Genomic DNA, 18,074 nt, shown 5'->3' with positions numbered 1-18,074 from the left:
CAAGCAGAAAAGGTCAGATAAGTTGATGTTAGGCGAAATGAACCCCAACATAAGGATTCAAATGTTTTTTTTTTCTGTCTTGCAATTGTTTCTAACTTTATAAGGTGATTGTTTTGTTGCTTTGTATGCCCCTCCCCCATGGTATAAACTCTGTTTTCACTGTATTTGATGTTGTATACTTTGTGGAGGGGAAGGGTAAAAACAAATTGTTTAAATAGGGATACAGGCGGACCCATTGCAACAGTGAGATGTACAAGTTGTTATGTCGAAAAATGAACTTCACAACTTTGAGGGGGGCATTTGCTGGTGGGGGGGGACATGGGAAGGGATGGGAAGGGGAAAGAAATGTACTCATTATCTTGCCCATGTAATTGTAACCCCTCTGTACAGTATTTTCACAATAAAAAAATAAATAAAAATTTTTAAAAAAAGAAATGTACTCATTACCTTGCCCATGTAATTGTAACCCCTCTATACGGTATTTTCACAATTAAAAAAAAAAAGATTAAAAATACAAGAAAGAAAGAAAGTCCCCGATGGTCTTATCTCCAGTTAACCATCATAAAGACAGAAAGGTATTGAGCCTTTGTCATTCTCTCCTAAGAATATCCTCCTTTGGTCTCTGTGTGAATGGATAGAGACCTGTATAATTTATCATATCCCAGTGGTTTTGTTTTGTTTTACCATCCAGTGTGTTTACTTGTATATTCATAAGAACATGCTAGTTACCACAAATGAGGGAAAACATGCACCTTGTTTTATTTGGGTCTGGCTTACTTTGCCTAATATGTATTTTTTCCAAGTCTTTCCATTTCCTTATGAATGGGACAATGTCATTCTTTTTTATGGTAGCATAGAATTCCATCGTATATTTATACCACATTTTCTTGATGCATTTGTCCACTCATGATCATCTGAGTTGATTCCATATCTTAGCTAAACTAAACAATGCTGTTGTGGACATGGTTGTGCTGGTAGCTTTAATGGCCTTATTTGTCTTCTTTTGGATAAATGTCCAGGAGTGGAATTGCTGGATCATAGGGAAGATCTATGTTAGTCTTTTGAGGAACCTCCAAGTGCTTTCCAGAGTAGCTGAACAAGTTTACATTCCCACCAACAATGTAATAGCTATGTACATATAATTAAATAAAATAATGTTTGTTGAAATGAATTCCAAGAAATGGAAACAAGAAATTTTTGGTTATTTTGCTATTTTTCTTCTTTATTGCTGTTTTTGACTTCTGTACCTTTGGTTTTTTTGTGAAAATACCATACAGAGGGGTTACAATTACATGGCAAGATAATGAGAACATTTCTTATCAAGCATTGTTGCCTCCTGCTTTGTTTCCCCTTTCCATCCCTTCCCATACTCCCTTCTGCCCCCACCCACCAACTTGTAAAGTTTGTTTTTCCACATAACGACTTGTACATCTCATTGTTGCAATGGTTCCACCTTTTGTCGTGTATGTAAGTTTATCTGTTTGGAGAAGGTTAAAGGGAGCACAGCAATGGTCAGACAAAGGGTGAACAAATAATATACACTATGTTGAAAAGACTATACAATTTTTGAGAGAAGGGTATTGGGAGGGAAAAAATTGGGAGAAATGGAGGAAAGAGGTGACACTCTTCAAAAAACAAATGTACTCTTTATCTGAGTTATGCAACTGTAACCCTGTACACATCATCTTTACAATAAAAGGTAACTAAAAATAAAATAATAAAAAATAAAATTTAAAAGCCAGAAAGAAAGCTATAGCTCAAGTAGTAAAGTGCTACCATTGACCAGAAAAGCTCAAGGATAATGTCCAAGCCCTGAGTTTAAACCCCTGGACTGGCACACCACACACACACACACACACACACACACACACACACACACACTAAAATACAAAAATAAAATACACACACAAATAAAATGAGTAAACATGTTACTATTGCAAGCTCCTCCCCTGAGATAAGGCAATGACTGTGGACCTCAGAGATTAAATCTTACAATAAACATCATGTATTTGTGAAGATCTTACAGGTGAAAGCTCTATTATTTTGTCATTCATTTATTTTTATGCAGAACTAGTTGCATTCAGTGGAGCAAGTTTGAAACAATAAGATGAATTCACTTAAATCACTACTTAGTAATTATAAGTCACCCATAATAGTTAAAATTAATTTCCTTAATCTCATGTGAAAAAAAAACTTTGGCAATAAATATCTTTATGTTACATAGCATAAAAAGTAAGAAGAAGAGGAGGAGAAGGAGGAGGAAGAAAAGATGATGATGATGATGATGATGATGATGATGATGATGATGAGTGAGATTGATAAGCATAGTTTATAAACTATAAAATAACAAAATTTAGGACCAAAATGCAAACTGTTTAACATTCTTTATTGCCTTGTTATTGCATATAGTTACATATTTTAACTGTGAAAGGAAATTAGGCTTGCATTGTAGCTTTAAAATCTGAGATTATTTTAACAATTACTAAATAGCACAATAGTAAAAAGGGAGAATGTAATCTATGTTCCTGCTTTGTTTGTGTTAACGATTGTAAGAACGTTTCATAAATCTTTTGTGAATTCTAATTGTTGAAGTGCTTGCCTTTTACAAATTGAATATAAAGTTTTACTTTTAATGAGTTTATGTACACCTATTTAAAATGGCAAACAATTAGATTTTTATTTCCTTTGTCTCTGAATTTCTTCCAGGGCCAACAACTTTTTGAAAAGTTGCTCCAGCTGACTTCCCAAAACATAGAAATCAAGCTCGTGAGTGATGTGACAGCTGATTCAAAGGTATTAGAAGCCTTGAGATTAAAGGGTAAGGCCAAGGCTGATATGCTACTTTACCATGGGTTCTCTGTGAAATACCTTCGATTTTATATAAAATGCAATATAATTTCTCTGTGATCAGTATATTTCACTTGAAACACTTTTTATTTCTCCTTTAAAAAACAAAACTCAGACTAGAGCTTCTGAACAAAACAATAAATGAATGAATGTTACTAGGAATTCCAAACTATATTTTTTCATATTAGTTTATACAAAATAATATATTTACCAGCCAGGTGCCAGTGGTTCACGCCTGTGATCCTAACTACTCGGGAGGCTGAGATCTGAGAATCACAGTTCAAAGCCAGCCCAGGCAGTAAAGTCTGTGAAACTCTTATCTCCAATAAACCACCAGAAAACTGGAAGTGGTGCTGTAGCTCAAGTGGTAGAGCACTAGCCTTGAGCTGAAGAGCTGAGGGACAGCATTCAGGCCCATAGTTCAAGCCCCATGACTGACCAATAATAATAATACATTTACCATTAGGTGATAATCAACTAGAAAGAAGAATCTTTTTCCCTTGAACACTTTAGTTATATTCCATTAAAACACACACCAGTTTGTTTTTCTCATCTATGAAATGAAAATCCTCTTCATACAGCAGTCTTTAAAATAATGCATCACCCATTACAAATCTGTGGAATACCGTGAACTTTTTAAAATTAGGACAATTGCATAGGAGAATTTCACTCTTACTCCACTTTGCAATTTTTCTCATGAAGACATACCTTCATTTTGCTGCAATCTTCTCTAAACTCTTCTCTAAACATTGTAAATATTTTTGTTCAGTCATGAGGCTTGAACTCTGGGCCTGGGTGCTGTCCCTAAGCTCTTCAGCTCAAGATGAGCACTCGACCACTTCAGCCACACTACCACTTCCAGTTTTCTGGTGGTTAATTGGTGATAAGAGTCTCAGGGACTTTCATGTGGCTTTCCTAGCTTTGAATGATGATCCTCAGATCTCAAGCCTCCTGAGTAGCAAGAATTACAGGCGTGAACCACCAGCACAGCGCCTAGCTGTAAAGATTTTTGTACAGAATTTACTATATGAGTTTTAAGCCTCAATAAAGAATTGACACATGGGAACCGTTGAAAATGTCCATGCTTCTGGTTGCCCATAGGAGAGGATAATCTCATTGAGTCTACATGTTTCACCTGGCAGCATTGCATCTGGGTGTCTGTTATTGGAAAATACCATGACTCTTTGCTTGCCACTTTTCTCATCTTTTTAGAAGTTATTTAGTGACTATACCTTCTGCAAATTGGACAGATGGATGCAAGTAAGTGAACCTAAGCGGCCTTTCTGCCTGAAGTTGGAAGTGATAAAGAAAAAGTAAATGTTAAATTACATAAGTATATGGAAGCCATAAGCTTGGCCACATGTGAACCTTGTATAATCAGCCTTGTTTGCTGTTACTGTAACAAAATATCTGAAATAATTAACTTGCTAAGGGAAAAACTTCACATTAGCGCATGGGTTTACCTTCTCCTCTTTTGTCATTGACTCTATTTCTTTGTGGCTTGTGAAAGCACTGTAGGAGCACATGGTAAAGGAAGTAACTCATCTGATGGCAAAGGACAGTCAGGGAAGGGAGGAAGACGCAGAGGGAGATAACAAGGGAAAACAGGCTGGGATGTAGCTCAGTGGCAAAGTGCTTGCCTAGCAGGTGCAATGTCCTGGGTTCAATCCCCAATACCAAAAAAGAAAATACAAAGGAGGAAGAGGAGAAGGAGGAGGAAGAGGAGGAGGAGGAGGAGGTGGAGGAGGAGGAGGAGGAAGAGGAGGAGGAGGAGAAACAAACTAGAGCCACATCCTCAGTCACCTAACTTCTACTAGCACCATTTCCTAACATTTCCACCACCTCTCATAGGGCCATAATCAACCAACGTCTCATAAAACCAACCTCTCTCAGAACCATATATTGATCAACCATTCCACACATGGGCCTTTGGAGAACATGTATCCACACAATAGCAAAGCTGTCACAGGAAAATTAAGAAATTGACAAGATATGTCAGGATCTGAAAAGCTTCATATTGCTGCTTGAGTACACTATAATAGTTCTGAAAAACAAAATGCCTGGTATGGTGGATTGACAGGTACATTCAGAATGGCTTAGAAATACATTATTATTTTATTTTAAAATATTAAATGTTGCTTTTTCTGTCTGAGAATTTGTTATCTAATATACCCTCAAGGATGGGTTACATGTGGTTAACTAAGGATGCTTGTGTTTGCAGGTGATTCTTTTAATTGTATCTACTTACCTCTGCTAGGGATTTGATTGTTCTGAAAGTATAAAAAGTTAGTTAGGAGGGAGGAAGGGGGGTCTAAGAGTTCTATTACTTCTTGTTTATATATCCATATATCGCTTTCTTGCCATAAACTTTGCTAAATCGGAAGTTAAAGCTAGAGAGTCTTAGATGGCCTGACAGGTGTCTTAACTATTATTAAAGTAAGTTATTCCCCAGAAGAGGAGATAGCTGTTAGCAAATTTATACGTAAAGCCCTGGTTCACATTTCTATTGTAAACTAGGAAATAAAGCTTTATTATAGTCATTGCTTCTCACAGAACACACTGGAATCTTCAAATTGATCTATATATAGTACAATGCAGGCTCTACAAATAACAGGAGTTACTGCTTCTGGTAAAGTAATAAACAGGACCCTCATTCCCCATAACTATTTCCTGTAGACCTGTAGTAGGTCAGTTGGCTTTTAGTAATGCATGTGTATATACTATATGTACAAGATACATAAATCTCTAAAATACAGATCTGTTTTTCAACTCTCATTCTAGTTATAAGATATAACCTAGTACATTTTATTTTTATGACATAGTACATTTTATTTTTATGAGTACTTTTTGTTATTGCAGACTTGATATACAGAAGAGTTATAGTGATATGAATCAAGTAATGAGAATTAGATATCATTCTTTATGCATCATGTTTCCCCTTCTGTCACTCTCTCCATCGTTGTTGTTGTTGTTGTTGCTGTTGTTGTTGTTGTTGTTGTTGTTGTTGTTGGTCGTGGGGTCTGAACTCTGGGCCTGGGCGCTGTCCCTCAGCTCTGCAGCTCAAGGCTAGTACTCTACCACTTGAGCCACAGCACCACTTCCAGCTTTTTCTGCTTATGTGGTGCTGAGGAATCAAACCAGGGCCTCATGCATGCAAGGCAAGCACTCTACCACCGAGCCACCTTCCCAGCCCCCACACTCTCCCAATCTTCCCTCCATGCCCACCACAGGATAACCAGTTCATTTTTAGCAAAGTGTCTAGTGACTGTTGTATTTGTTCATCCATGTTCCACCTTTTATATGTCCTCCCTTCCCCTCCCAAATACAAAGTAAGAAACAAGACAAAAGGAAAAGGAAACAAAAACAGCAACAATAACAACTAAAGAATGTCTCTTGTTTCCTTTTCTTGAAGTTCATTTCATAAGATAGTATCGTATGTGATCATCTGTTCATAGCCATTGAGCCTTTGTCCACCGCTTCTATGAATAGCCTCCTTTGGCCTCTGTATGTTAATAACCAAGGTCCTATATAATTTATCATGCCCTAGTGTTATTTAGCCAGTGTGTTTACTTGTAAATTTATAGGCACATTCAAGTTACCACAAATGCGGGAAAACATGCAACCTATGTTTCTTTGGTTCCCTAGTACATTTTAGGAACTTTATGAAACAATTTAAAATTTGTATTTGAAGATGAAAGGAGAGAAGGATTGAAGAGTACTCTCATAAGGAGTCAGGTACCTTGAGGGGAAGGATGATGTCAAGATAGAAGGGGAAGAATGATAAAAGGATAACACTGCTCAAGATACATTGTATTCATAAACTTATATGTTATACATTTTATAACTGAAGATAATAAAAAATATAATTTTAAAAATTCAAACAATAGTTAATAAAAATTTAAAAATAAATGTAAAAATGAGTATTTTATTTAAGGGTTGTCTTTTTATTTAATGTTATTTTCTTATGAAGATGCTGTATGAAGAGGTTACAGTTACATCAGCAAGGTAATGAGTACATTTCTTGTCAAGCATTGTTACCTCCTCCTTTGTTTTTCTCCTACTATCCCTTCCCTCCCCCACCCAAAGTTGTAAAGTTCATTTCCAACATAGTGTCTTGTGAGTATCATTGTTGCAGTGGGTCATCCTGTGTCTTTGTTTAGCATTTTGTTATTTTAAGGGTTGTCTTTTAACTAGGGGTGTGTGTGTGGTGGGGTGCATTAGTCTGGGGCTTGAACTCAGAGCCTTAGGACCATCTCTGAGCTTTTGCACTCAAGGCTAGCATTTTACCACTTGAGCCACAGCTCCACTTTTGGCTTTTTGATGATTAATTGGACATAAAAGCCTAATGGACTTTCCTGCCCAAAAATTGCCATCTTCAAATCTCAGCCTTCTGAGTAGCGAGGATTACAGGTGTATACCCACCAGTACCTAGCTTCTTTTAACATTTTTAAGGAAGAAATTCTAGTATTTTAGAAAACCTTCAAGAAATGTTATCCAGAAATATTATAGTCCCCCAAAATAGGTAAATATAAAACTAGTATGAATGATTTCAGCTGGAAGAGAATTGCTGAAAGCATGCTAAGCAAATATGTTGCGCAAAATAAACAAAGATGAGCCTTCCCAATCAGTAGTAAAGATTTAGACAGATGTAGGCCCCACCAGTGCAAAGCAGGCTGGAGAGTGAAGCCCTGCAGGGATGGGGAGATGGGGGTCTCTCGCTGTTTCTCTTGTTCCCATTAGCCTCTCTTCTAGATTTAGAAGTCAGAAAGACACACACATGCATACACATACACCTGCCCATAGTCTCTACATTTGCTGTGGAGCTGGGATATTCAGGAATCAAATCCCATGAAGTCTTGGACCTAGGGAGGAATCTGATATTACACAAGAATCTCTACAAATTTGTGATTTCTCTTATTATTTTATTTTTATTTTTATTTTTATTTGTGTGTGTGTGTGTCAGTCCTGGAGCTTGAACTCAGGGCCTATGCACTGTCTTTAAGCTTCTTTTGCTCAAGGCTACTACTGTACCACTTGATCCACAGCTCCACCTTGGCTTTATAAGAGTCTCATGGACTTTCCTGCCCAGGCTAGCTTCAAACTGTGATCCTCATATCTCAGCTTCCTGAGTAGCTAGGATTACAGGCATGAGCCACTGGTGCCCAACTCTGTTTGTTTGTTTGTTTTGCATAGTAACAACTTCCAACACTATTCCCCCAAAATATACCATACCAAGCGCAATATCTTAGGTCAGATCATGTGCTTCCTCTCCCGCCCCCAAACAATAGCAACAAGTGTCCCTCAAATAGGACACTAAATTCCACATTCTTATTTTCCACATTTCACAAGCCAAATTTGATAGAATCTGCTCCTTAATATTCTTCCCCAGTAGCAAAATTTCTTCTCAGTTTCCACTCTGCCAGTTCAGGCCTTCAATAAATTTCCAAGCCTTGCCACCTTTCCATTTCCACTTTCTGATCTCCACACAGCTATCAAAGAGATTTCCCACGATGTGGTTATAACCCACTTCCTGTCTCCTGAAAGCATATGTGTGTATGAGTGTTATGCATACATACTTCCTTACTGATGACATAACTTGATGAAACTGTTACTCTACCTAAATTTTTCAGTCAACACCCAAAAAGGTTCATGGCACAGAACAAGTTGTTAGGGTAAGAAATAGACATAGAAGGAAATTCTACAATGCTTGATAAGAAATGTACTCATTATCTTGCCCATGTAATTGTAACCCCTCTGTACAGTATTTTCACAATAAAAAAAGAAGGAAATCTAGACAACCAAAAAAGATTTAGGATCTTGCCAACAAAGACCATCTTGTCTGTGGGCTCCAGGTTGTGTGATACTAATAAAAGTTTTGATTAGTGTGTTATGTCTTTTTAGTTTCTTTTCCCAGGAATATTTAGTTTTACAGTTTAAGGTACAGAATGGAAGAAAGTAGAAATCAACTTCGGCAACAGGACTGTTTTAGTGAATAAGTAGCTTCAGCCAGTGGTGCTATCTAGAGCAAAGTTAATGGGAGACTAATAATATACTGTTCAGTACCTGACCTCCAAAATTAGTGATTTTTTAAAGCCAAGTAAAAGTACATGAAGCAAGAGGGTTTATTTAGGTATTCCTCTATTACAAAACATTCATTAAGTGTCATTTCTTCATTGTCTGTTGCAGTCAGTATACTCTGCAAAACTGTCTGCCTTTTAGTTTCTACTACCACTGTTTGTCTTCTACAGAGCTTTATAAAAATAGACTCACAGAGTTCATGATCTTTCATACCTGGATCATTTTTTCAGGGTTTTTTGGGGGGGTTCAGGCTTTTGCTTGTTTGTTTTGTTTGTTGCCATCCTGGGACTCAGCCTGGGCAATATCCTAGAGATAAGAGTCTCATGGAGTTTCCTGCCCATCTGGCTTCTAACCTCGATCCTTAGATCTCAGCCTCCTGAGTAAGTGGATTATAGGCATGAGCAACCTATACCCAGCTTCAGTTTTATGTTTTTAAGACCTATATATTTGCATATAGCAGTAATTTGGGGTTTTTTTGCATCACTGTAGTCTACTCTATAAATATAACGTACAGATAACAGAGATTATGGTTTTACTAATGTTTGGTTGTTTGGGGGTAATACTATCATTAATATAGCTTTCTGGTACCCACATACACACATTTCTATTGGTTATTTACTCCAAGGGAAATTTTTATATCACTCAGGTTTACATACATGTTCCACTCCACTAGATAACAACAATCATTTTCCAAGTGGTTCCACCCATTTTAGAAATTATATTTAAAGAGCTTAACAAAGGAGTTTCAATTAAAGATATCAGTTTGTGAGTACAATGCATCATGATCAATGTTACCCCAATCATAGTTCTTCACCATCTTTCCCATAGTCACAGAAGGTACATAAGCATTCCGTTTGCCCATGTCCTCTTGAGTTTTAATACTCTTATGTTTATTTTTTCCAGATATTTGGATGGATATCTGTCATGTTGTAATTCAATTTCTTTTGCTAAATATCTAATATTGAACTCATATAGTTAACCATATTCATAGTCTTCTTGATAGGCTGCTCATTCAAGTATTTTTCCCATTGTAATTTGCCGGGGGGGGGGGTTGTTTTTATTCTTATTGTCCTATTCTTATGGATTATTTGCACTTGTAAGATTTGTATCATCTTTTTTATCACCTTCTAATAGCTGTACAATTATTTGAATTTGAAACCTGAAGGCTGCAATCTGTCATCTGTGCCCTTTGTGACCAGTAATGAAGTTGCTGGATGATTGGCTCTGACAGTCTATGGTTTGCCTAAAACTGACACTTGGCAATTTCCCTCATTAACACTGCACAACTAGCAAACTAGCTGAGGAGTCAGAGCCATTTTTGAGTTGCTGAACAATCAATAGCCACAAGCCCTAATGAGCACTGCTGTAGCCTCTTTGTAGACAGTTAATTGATGTCCACAGACATTGTACCACTATTTAAATTTTTCATATTTTCTGTTAGCTAAGAAGTATGCTGTATTATTTTATCAACTCCTAAATTTGTGATCTTTGCTATTGCTTATATGAACTCAAGAAACTGCTCATTCAGCAATAATAACTCATTTTATTTTCACATTCATCAAATTAAGAAAACCTGAAAGGAAAATACATTTGTAAGTCTAAGCAAAGGAGTTGCACAACTTTTAAAATTAATACCAAGGCTGGCTCTAGTGGCTCATGCCTGTAATCTTCTCAGGGTCTGGTATTTGAGGATCACAGTTCAAAGCCAGTCCAGAGAGGAAGGTCTATGAGTCTTTTACCACCAAGAAACCACCAAAAAGCCAGAAGTGGAACTGTGGCTCAAGTAGTATCTACTAGCTCTCTATTTGCTTATTTAGCTGACACTACCACATGATCCTTTCCTCCAGCTATGCCTTTTGCTGGTTGTGGAGCTAGAGTGTCACAGCGTTTTGTGTTCAGACTGGCCTCAACCCTCAATTCTCCAGATATCAGCCTCTTGACTAGCTAGGATTATAAGCATGAGACACTGGCATCTGACTGAAATGTGTTCTTGTTTTTTGGTTAGGTTGGGATTTTTTATTTTTGTTTTAACTTAGATCTTACCTCTTAGCAGTTATCTCAGATTTGACTTCTCAGCTGTAATTGCCAACACATTAATATTAGATGAGAATGAGTTAAACTACCAGTGGAGACTGAATCTTTCATGGGGCTGAGGAGGATGGGTGCAGAGATTTGATCCAACTCATACTGACAGTGGTGGAGGTTGTATGTGTGCTGCTTTATGAAGTCAAACTTGAACTTTCCTGGTACGATCTGAGGCTCTGTGGCTAACAAAGAGGCTGATGAGTGAATCTAAGTATTTACGAAGCAAAGCTAACATGAAGACAGAAGATAGCCTATGAACGGGAAGGCTCTGTCTCTGTGTCTCTTTAAGTGAATTTACTAGGATTGCCTCCAGTAAGGAGTAAGGCTTCAGGGGAGAGCTGCATTGTGATAGCTTTAGTGGGATCACTCTCTTTTTTCTTTTTTGTCGGTCATGGGGCTTGAACTCTGGGCTTGGGTGCTGTCCCTCAGCTCTTTAGCTCAAGGCTTGCACTCTAACGCTTGATCCACAGCACCACTTTTGGTTTTCAGGTGGTTTATTGGAGATAAAGTGTCTCACAGACTTTCCTACCCAGGCTGGCTTTGAACCATGATCCTCAGATCTCCTAAGTAGCTAGGATTATAGGTGTGAGCCACCAGCGTCTGGCTTTCTCCTTTGGTTTTATTTCTCCTTTATAGCCATTCTTCTCTCAAAGTCTTCTCATCTAATATTAATTTGTTGGCTATATATATATATATATATATATATATATATATATATATATATTAAGGATACGGTAAAGAGGGGTTACAGTTACATGAGTAAGGTAATGAGTACATTTCATATTGAGCATTGTTACCCCCGCCTTTGTTTTTCCCCTACCATCCCTTCCCTCCCCACCTCCCCATTTCCTCCCCCCCCCCAAAGTTGTAAAGTTCTGTTTTCAACATAGTTCCCCTTCTTTTCCTAATCTGCACAATACTACAGGATAGTGATTCAAGTGTGAAAAGCAGTCTTGTTGAAACAAAACAGGACATTTGTTGTTGGAAAGAGAACAGCTTGGTTGTTTATATAGACTCCCAGCCTAGTTGATATCTACAAAAGTAGGGCTTGATATCAGAACCTGGACCCTCTCCCTGAGCTGTTGTGCTCAAGTTAGCACTCTACCACTTTGAGCCACAGCACTATTTATGGTTTTCTGGTGATTAATTGGAGATAAGAGTCTCTCAGACTTTCCTGCCCAGGCTGGCTTCAATCCTCAGATCCCAATCCTCAGAAGCTCATTCCTATAATCTAAGCTACTCATCTAGTGCCAAGCTGCTCATGGGCTTTTAATCACACCATTTACTATAGTATTTGTTTTTGAGTTCCTCCTGTTTCTGATATTTCATTTTCCTTGATCTATCCCTGCCTTATCCCTAGGGGTTTGTTTGTTTGTTTCTTTTCCAGACTGGATCTTACTGAATCTCTTACAAAGTTGAGATGGAACCTAATAGGTGCTCTGAAAACAAAATGCTAACATCTAGCATGAGAAAAGAGAATAATGCTGTAATTAATTGTATCCTTCTGTCTTCATGTTGTGGTGCTGTATGCCCTATTGCCTCCGTCCTTACTATTGAACATTCTGTTGATTTCTGGATTACATTTTTTTCTTCATCCTTAATCCAGAGATTTTCTATTTTCTGTGATTTTGGTCCTGAAATTCTCTAACCTTCTTTGCATACTTTTCTCCAACTTCTGAAGATGAGAAAACAAAACAAACAAAAATCCTACATACAAACCTAGTTGATCAAGGTTAGAAAAAAAAAAAGCCGTCAAAATTACTTACAAAATCAACAAGTCAATTTCAAGATCATTACATTTACTTTTAAATGTTCCACATTTCATTGACTTCCCAGACTGCATTAATACGGCACAGCTGTTTAATTGAGCCAAATATCACAAACCATTAACAATATTGAGAGAAAATTGCTTACAGAGAATAGTGACCATAGATAATTAAACCAAATAGAGATTCTGATTGGGAAGAAGCCAAGAGATCTGCTCTAGGGAAGTCTAAGGTACATCCAGGGAATAGACGGATAAGAAAGAGATCTTTGAATCAAAGCAGAACCATCTTGAAACATAGGCGCTCTGGTCCCTGTCCATGCAGTGAGAAACAAAGGCTTAACCACCAGCTAGGAAAATACTGAGGATGCAGGTTATACTTATAAATGCAGGTCATCATTGGTTCCAGGTAGAGCTTAATCTAAGAGCCACAGACAAGAGTTTCCTACCTTCATCCCTTTTGACAGCCAAGAACAAAACCCAGGGAAAGAAACCCAGGAAATAGCATGCAGCTAACCACCACCAGGCCTCTGACAAATGAGATACCAAACAAGAGCATAAATAATATGCCCAAACATGGCTCTACTGACAATAATAGTAAATATTTATTGAGTATTGAATGCTGGTTTATTACCGCTTGTAATTCCCTCAATAACTATAAGAAAACGGTTACCTTGTTCCTTCATTTTTGCAGATGAGAATTTAAGGGAGTTACAACTCTAAGGTGACACATTTGTAAGTGGTAGACAGAAAGAATGGCTGACTAATGAAACTCCATTTCACCAGAACCATAGGCCGCAATGCTTCTGTTGCCTGTTGCTAGATCCAGGTTCTGAGACCAGGGAAAGGATTTCTTGATACTCTATTTTGCCTGACATAGAAATGTTTCTGTCAACCAGAGTAGCCTTAAGTAAAGAGAGCACAATTTCCAGAAGATTGTATAAGACAATTAATGACTGTAAAGTATTCTGTCACTTGTGTGTGTGTGTGTGTGTGTGTGTGTGTGTGCATGCACACACATGCATGTACCCATTCTGAGCTTGAACTCAGCTTCACACTCAGCTTTCTTCCTTAAGGCTGGTGCTCCTCCACTTGAACCGTGCCTCCAGCTCTGCTTTCTGATGGTTAATTGGAGATAGAATTTCTTGGACTTTTCTGCCCCTGGTCTGGCTTCAAACCATGATCATTTATGTCTCAGCCTCCTAAGTAGCTTGGATTACAGGCATGAGCCACTGGCGCTGTTCACTTTTAACATTCTGGGGGTTTTTTTATTTGATTTTATTGTCAAGGTAATGGACAGAGGGGTTACAGTTACATAATAAGATAGTAAGTACATTTCTTGTCAAACTTGTTACCCCTTCCCTCATTTTTCTCTCACTTTCCCTCCGTCTCGACCCTCCCCCCCCGCCACGTTGTACAGATTTCCAACATATTGTTTTGTGTATATCTCTGTTGCATTGGCTCCCTCTAGTCCTTTGTCTCACCATTCTGTTGTTCCCCTTCCCTTTCCTGATTCAGATAACCAGGTTTACCAGAATCAAATACAGTTACAACAGGGGATATACCATAGGGGAAAAAACATACAAAAAAATAAGAAATCACATAGTACCTTAAAAACAACAACAAAGAAAAACCTCTTGTGTCCATATCTTGGAGTTCATTTCACTTAGCATCATCTTATATGATCACATATGCATGTCTATTGAGCTATTCTGCTTATCTGCTAAGATTATCCTATCCTAAACATTGGACTTGTTTCTTTGGATCTGGCTTACTTCATTTAATAAGGTTTTTTCCAAGTCTTTCCATTTCCTTAAAAATGAGGCAGTGTCATTCTTTCTGATGGAAGCACAGAGTTCCAATTCCACATTATATATATATTCCACATTATATATATATATATACACACATATATATATATATATGTATCCCACATTAACATTGTGTTTTAACTAAGAAATTCTTAATACACTTCTGTTATAGACTGAGTGCCCTAGTTTGATACCCTGTCATTGAAAAACAAACAATCATTGATCTTAGGAGAAATAGCATAAAAATGTGGCAAAATGTAGGTAAATATGAAGCTGTACTTTAGAGTTCTGAGTTTCTCATCACAGTTATTCAGTACACCAAGGACTCCTTCCTGCGTATCCAAAAAAGAAGTGATACAGAGCCTGTTCTTACTTCTCAAACCTGTTCCTTAGAACACAAAAGTTCTATGGCATGTACCAGGCCCTGAGGGGTTCAGTTAAACTAAGCACGATTTCTTATTAAAGTTTAAATGTGTGTGTGTGTGTGTGTGTGCACGCACGCGCGCGCACGTGCTGATTCTGGGGCTTGAACGCAGGGCCTTGGCACTGTCCCTGAGATTCGTTTGTCTGAGGCTAGCACTCTACCACTTGAGCTACAGAAATACTTCCAGCTTTTTCTGAGTAGTTTGTTGAAGATAAGAGTCTCATAGACTTTCCTGCTTCAAACCTCAATCCTTCGATCTCAGCCTCCTGAGTAGCTAGATTTACAGATGTGAGCCCAACGCTTGGCTCAAGTTTAAATCTTAAAGGTAAGAAGTCTAAGCAACTATGTTACAGGGAAATGATGGATACTCGGCACTCAGACTGCTAAGGATTTTGAATGACTGCCACTTACTTCATAACACAACACAAAATCCAAGAGCTCATGTGCCTCAGGGCAATCAGCTTTCTGGCCAGAGGCCATTCTAGAGAGCTGGCTTTGTCTGCAAGCCTCTAAGTAAGTGAAGGCGTAGACAGAGCAGAGCCTAGCAACGCCTCAGCTTTAATGAGAGCCTGCTGTCATTCCCACCTCTTTCCCTGAGGTCCTAATTGGGCCTTCCAGGCATCTGAATTCTGCTCATTGAGTTGCATCTGTCACCTTGCATACCCTAACTATCAAGCTCTTAGGCTAGCTCTGTCTCAGTGACTGAGGTTTTAAACAGAAGGATGTTATGACTTTGTTCGACAAGAAATGTTCTCACTACCTGAAGTATGTAACTGTAACCCCTCTGTGCATCACTTTGACAATAAATTCAATTTTTAAAAAAGTTTCACTTTCCCACACAACTTTGAATGGGCATTTCTCGGCTGTTGGTCTCCTACGCAAAATGTTTCCAGTAATTAATTTTCTCTCTACACCTCATCTGTGTTTTCAAAGCTTCTCATTCTTTTCGTTGGATCATGGAAGCTCCTGTTTGATGATAACATGCCCTAACCACCTCTCCATGTATCTAGTAAGTGTTTCTGACACCAAAGAAGACCATCATAAATGTCTCCCCGTACTGGGACTCGAACAATATTACTTGGCTTGCTTGTGCATAGCTGGTACTCTACCACTTGCGCCATGCCTCTAGTCTGGCTTTTTGCTAGGTATTTTGAAAATGGAGTCTTGAGGAGTTTCATTCCTTAACTGACTTTGAACCATGATCCTCTAGGTCTCAGCCTCCTGTGTAGCTAAGATTATTGGTGTGAGCCTGCGCCTCCTTTCTAACAAGAGCCTTTTGCTTGCAATTTTCTGCTGCTATTAACGCTCTGGGGGCTGGCTGATGGAAAGAGTGGGAGGTGTGAGCAGGGAATATGGCTAGTGTTTCAGGCCACAGATCACAGATCAATTCTGAGTCTGAAGAGCAGCCACCATTAAATGTTCTACTAGTTTTAGGATTCTTTATTGTTATTATCAGATCACACCTGTACCTGAGTAGAAGATCCTCACCAATGGATTTCTTTTTCACATGCTCCTTTTTCTTTTTTCTTGAAAATAGCATGTACCTGTCTGTGTCCAATTGAAAGTCAGAAGCCACACAGCATCTTAAACTAAAGAAAATGTAATGTGAATAATTACTTAGCCACGATTTAATGGTAACTAAATAGGAAAAGGATGTATATTGTCTGGGGCGAGAGGAATCTAAGGCTAGAGTTCAGATATACTGAAAGAACTGTTGCAGTTCCAGGGATAGCAGAGAAATAAGCTGATTTTCTTGGGCTGGAGTCTTCTGTCATCCTTGACAAGTGAAAAGAAGCTGTCCAGAGTGGAGGTGGTCTGTAGTCAGTGGACGGGTGCGTGAACTGACAAATAGCCCTTTTCTGCGAGCAACGGCTAGGAAAAATATAGGAGACACCTCATAAGGATGACTCAAGCCTTTATGTAGGATATACTTGTGTTAAGTAATGTGCTTACAGCATTCTTATGTATTTGAAATGTATCTTGCTTTTGCATATCTGCAACCCTGGCTTTAGGTGCAATCATAGCAAAGGAGGGCCATGGTAGCTAGCCAGCATGCAAGGAAGCAGAGAGAAAAGGGTTCTGGCACAAACAAGAGCTCAGATAGTATCCATGTGAAAAGAGCCACACACAAAATAAGTTTGAATGAGGCCAGTGCAGGCGCGTAAGTGTTCTGAGTGACCATGTATTATGGTTAGAATTGAGCCCAGCTGGCTGGCCTCAGGCCCATATCATCAGTCCACTAGGCACCAGCCACCCTCTCCAGCACTTGTACTCATGAAAACTAAGCTGTGTTTATTGCAGAGGAGAAATGCTAAAAGGAACTCCCTCCATATTTGCAGAGCAGATATTAGAGGGCGAATTTGATGGGAGAGGTACTTAATTTGCTAATTACTTTTTACTCTGCCAACTTCAGACATTATTTTATGTGTTCTTTAGAAAGTGACCTTTCTTTAATGTAAAACGTGATTCATGTAAAATGTTAATTATGCATTACAAAATATGGCAGACTGGATATGGTACTGGATCATGGAATGTGGTCATTTATTTACTCAATATATACTAAGTGATATACTCAAACACTATATATATATACATATATATGGGTATATATATATATATATATATATATATATATATATATATATGGGTATTGAACTCAAGGTATCTAGTTTTCAGGGATCTGCTTCTTAAGCCTTTGGCTGACCAGCCTCAGGCCACAATCCTCTTGGCTCCATTCCTAAGTAGTTGATATTACAGGCATTCACCACGATACCATGCTTTCCATCTTTTTTAAAAAAGAAAAGAAAGTTGGGAGAACTAAGTTTAAGAAAATTCCCTGAGCAGCACGATTACCATTTAACAGCACAAGTTTAATGGGAAGAAGAGTCATCTATTCATTACATGTCTGAAGAAAACAATTATAACTTTTCAGTCTGGTGAATTCCCTATTTATTTAAAGCTGTCAACTTGAAAGTTCAGTTAGTTGTAATCCAAATTCTTTCTTGATGAGTTTTAACCTACAGGGGGTTTTGCAGCTGGGATTACATTTTTTTCTAATGAAGGA

At 38.2% G+C, this 18,074-nt stretch overlaps 1 protein-coding gene across 2 annotated transcripts in view; it reads left to right on the top strand.

Annotated features, from left to right (window-relative positions):
• Pld5 (phospholipase D family, member 5) overlaps positions 1 to 18,074 on the top strand; it is a 358,742-nt gene that overhangs the window by 237,615 nt on the left and 103,053 nt on the right. For both annotated transcript variants that reach the window (XM_013021774.1, XM_013021775.1), the window contains exon 4: positions 2,707 to 2,818. In XM_013021774.1, coding sequence (XP_012877228.1) covers positions 2,707 to 2,818 — 112 coding nt within the window. The remainder of the gene's footprint in view (positions 1 to 2,706; positions 2,819 to 18,074) is intronic.

Source organism: Dipodomys ordii, unplaced genomic scaffold (genome assembly GCF_000151885.1).
Source record: "Dipodomys ordii isolate 6190 unplaced genomic scaffold, Dord_2.0 Scaffold57, whole genome shotgun sequence".
Classification (NCBI taxonomy): Eukaryota; Metazoa; Chordata; class Mammalia; order Rodentia; family Heteromyidae; genus Dipodomys; species Dipodomys ordii.
This window is presented reverse-complemented; position numbering and strand designations above follow the sequence as displayed.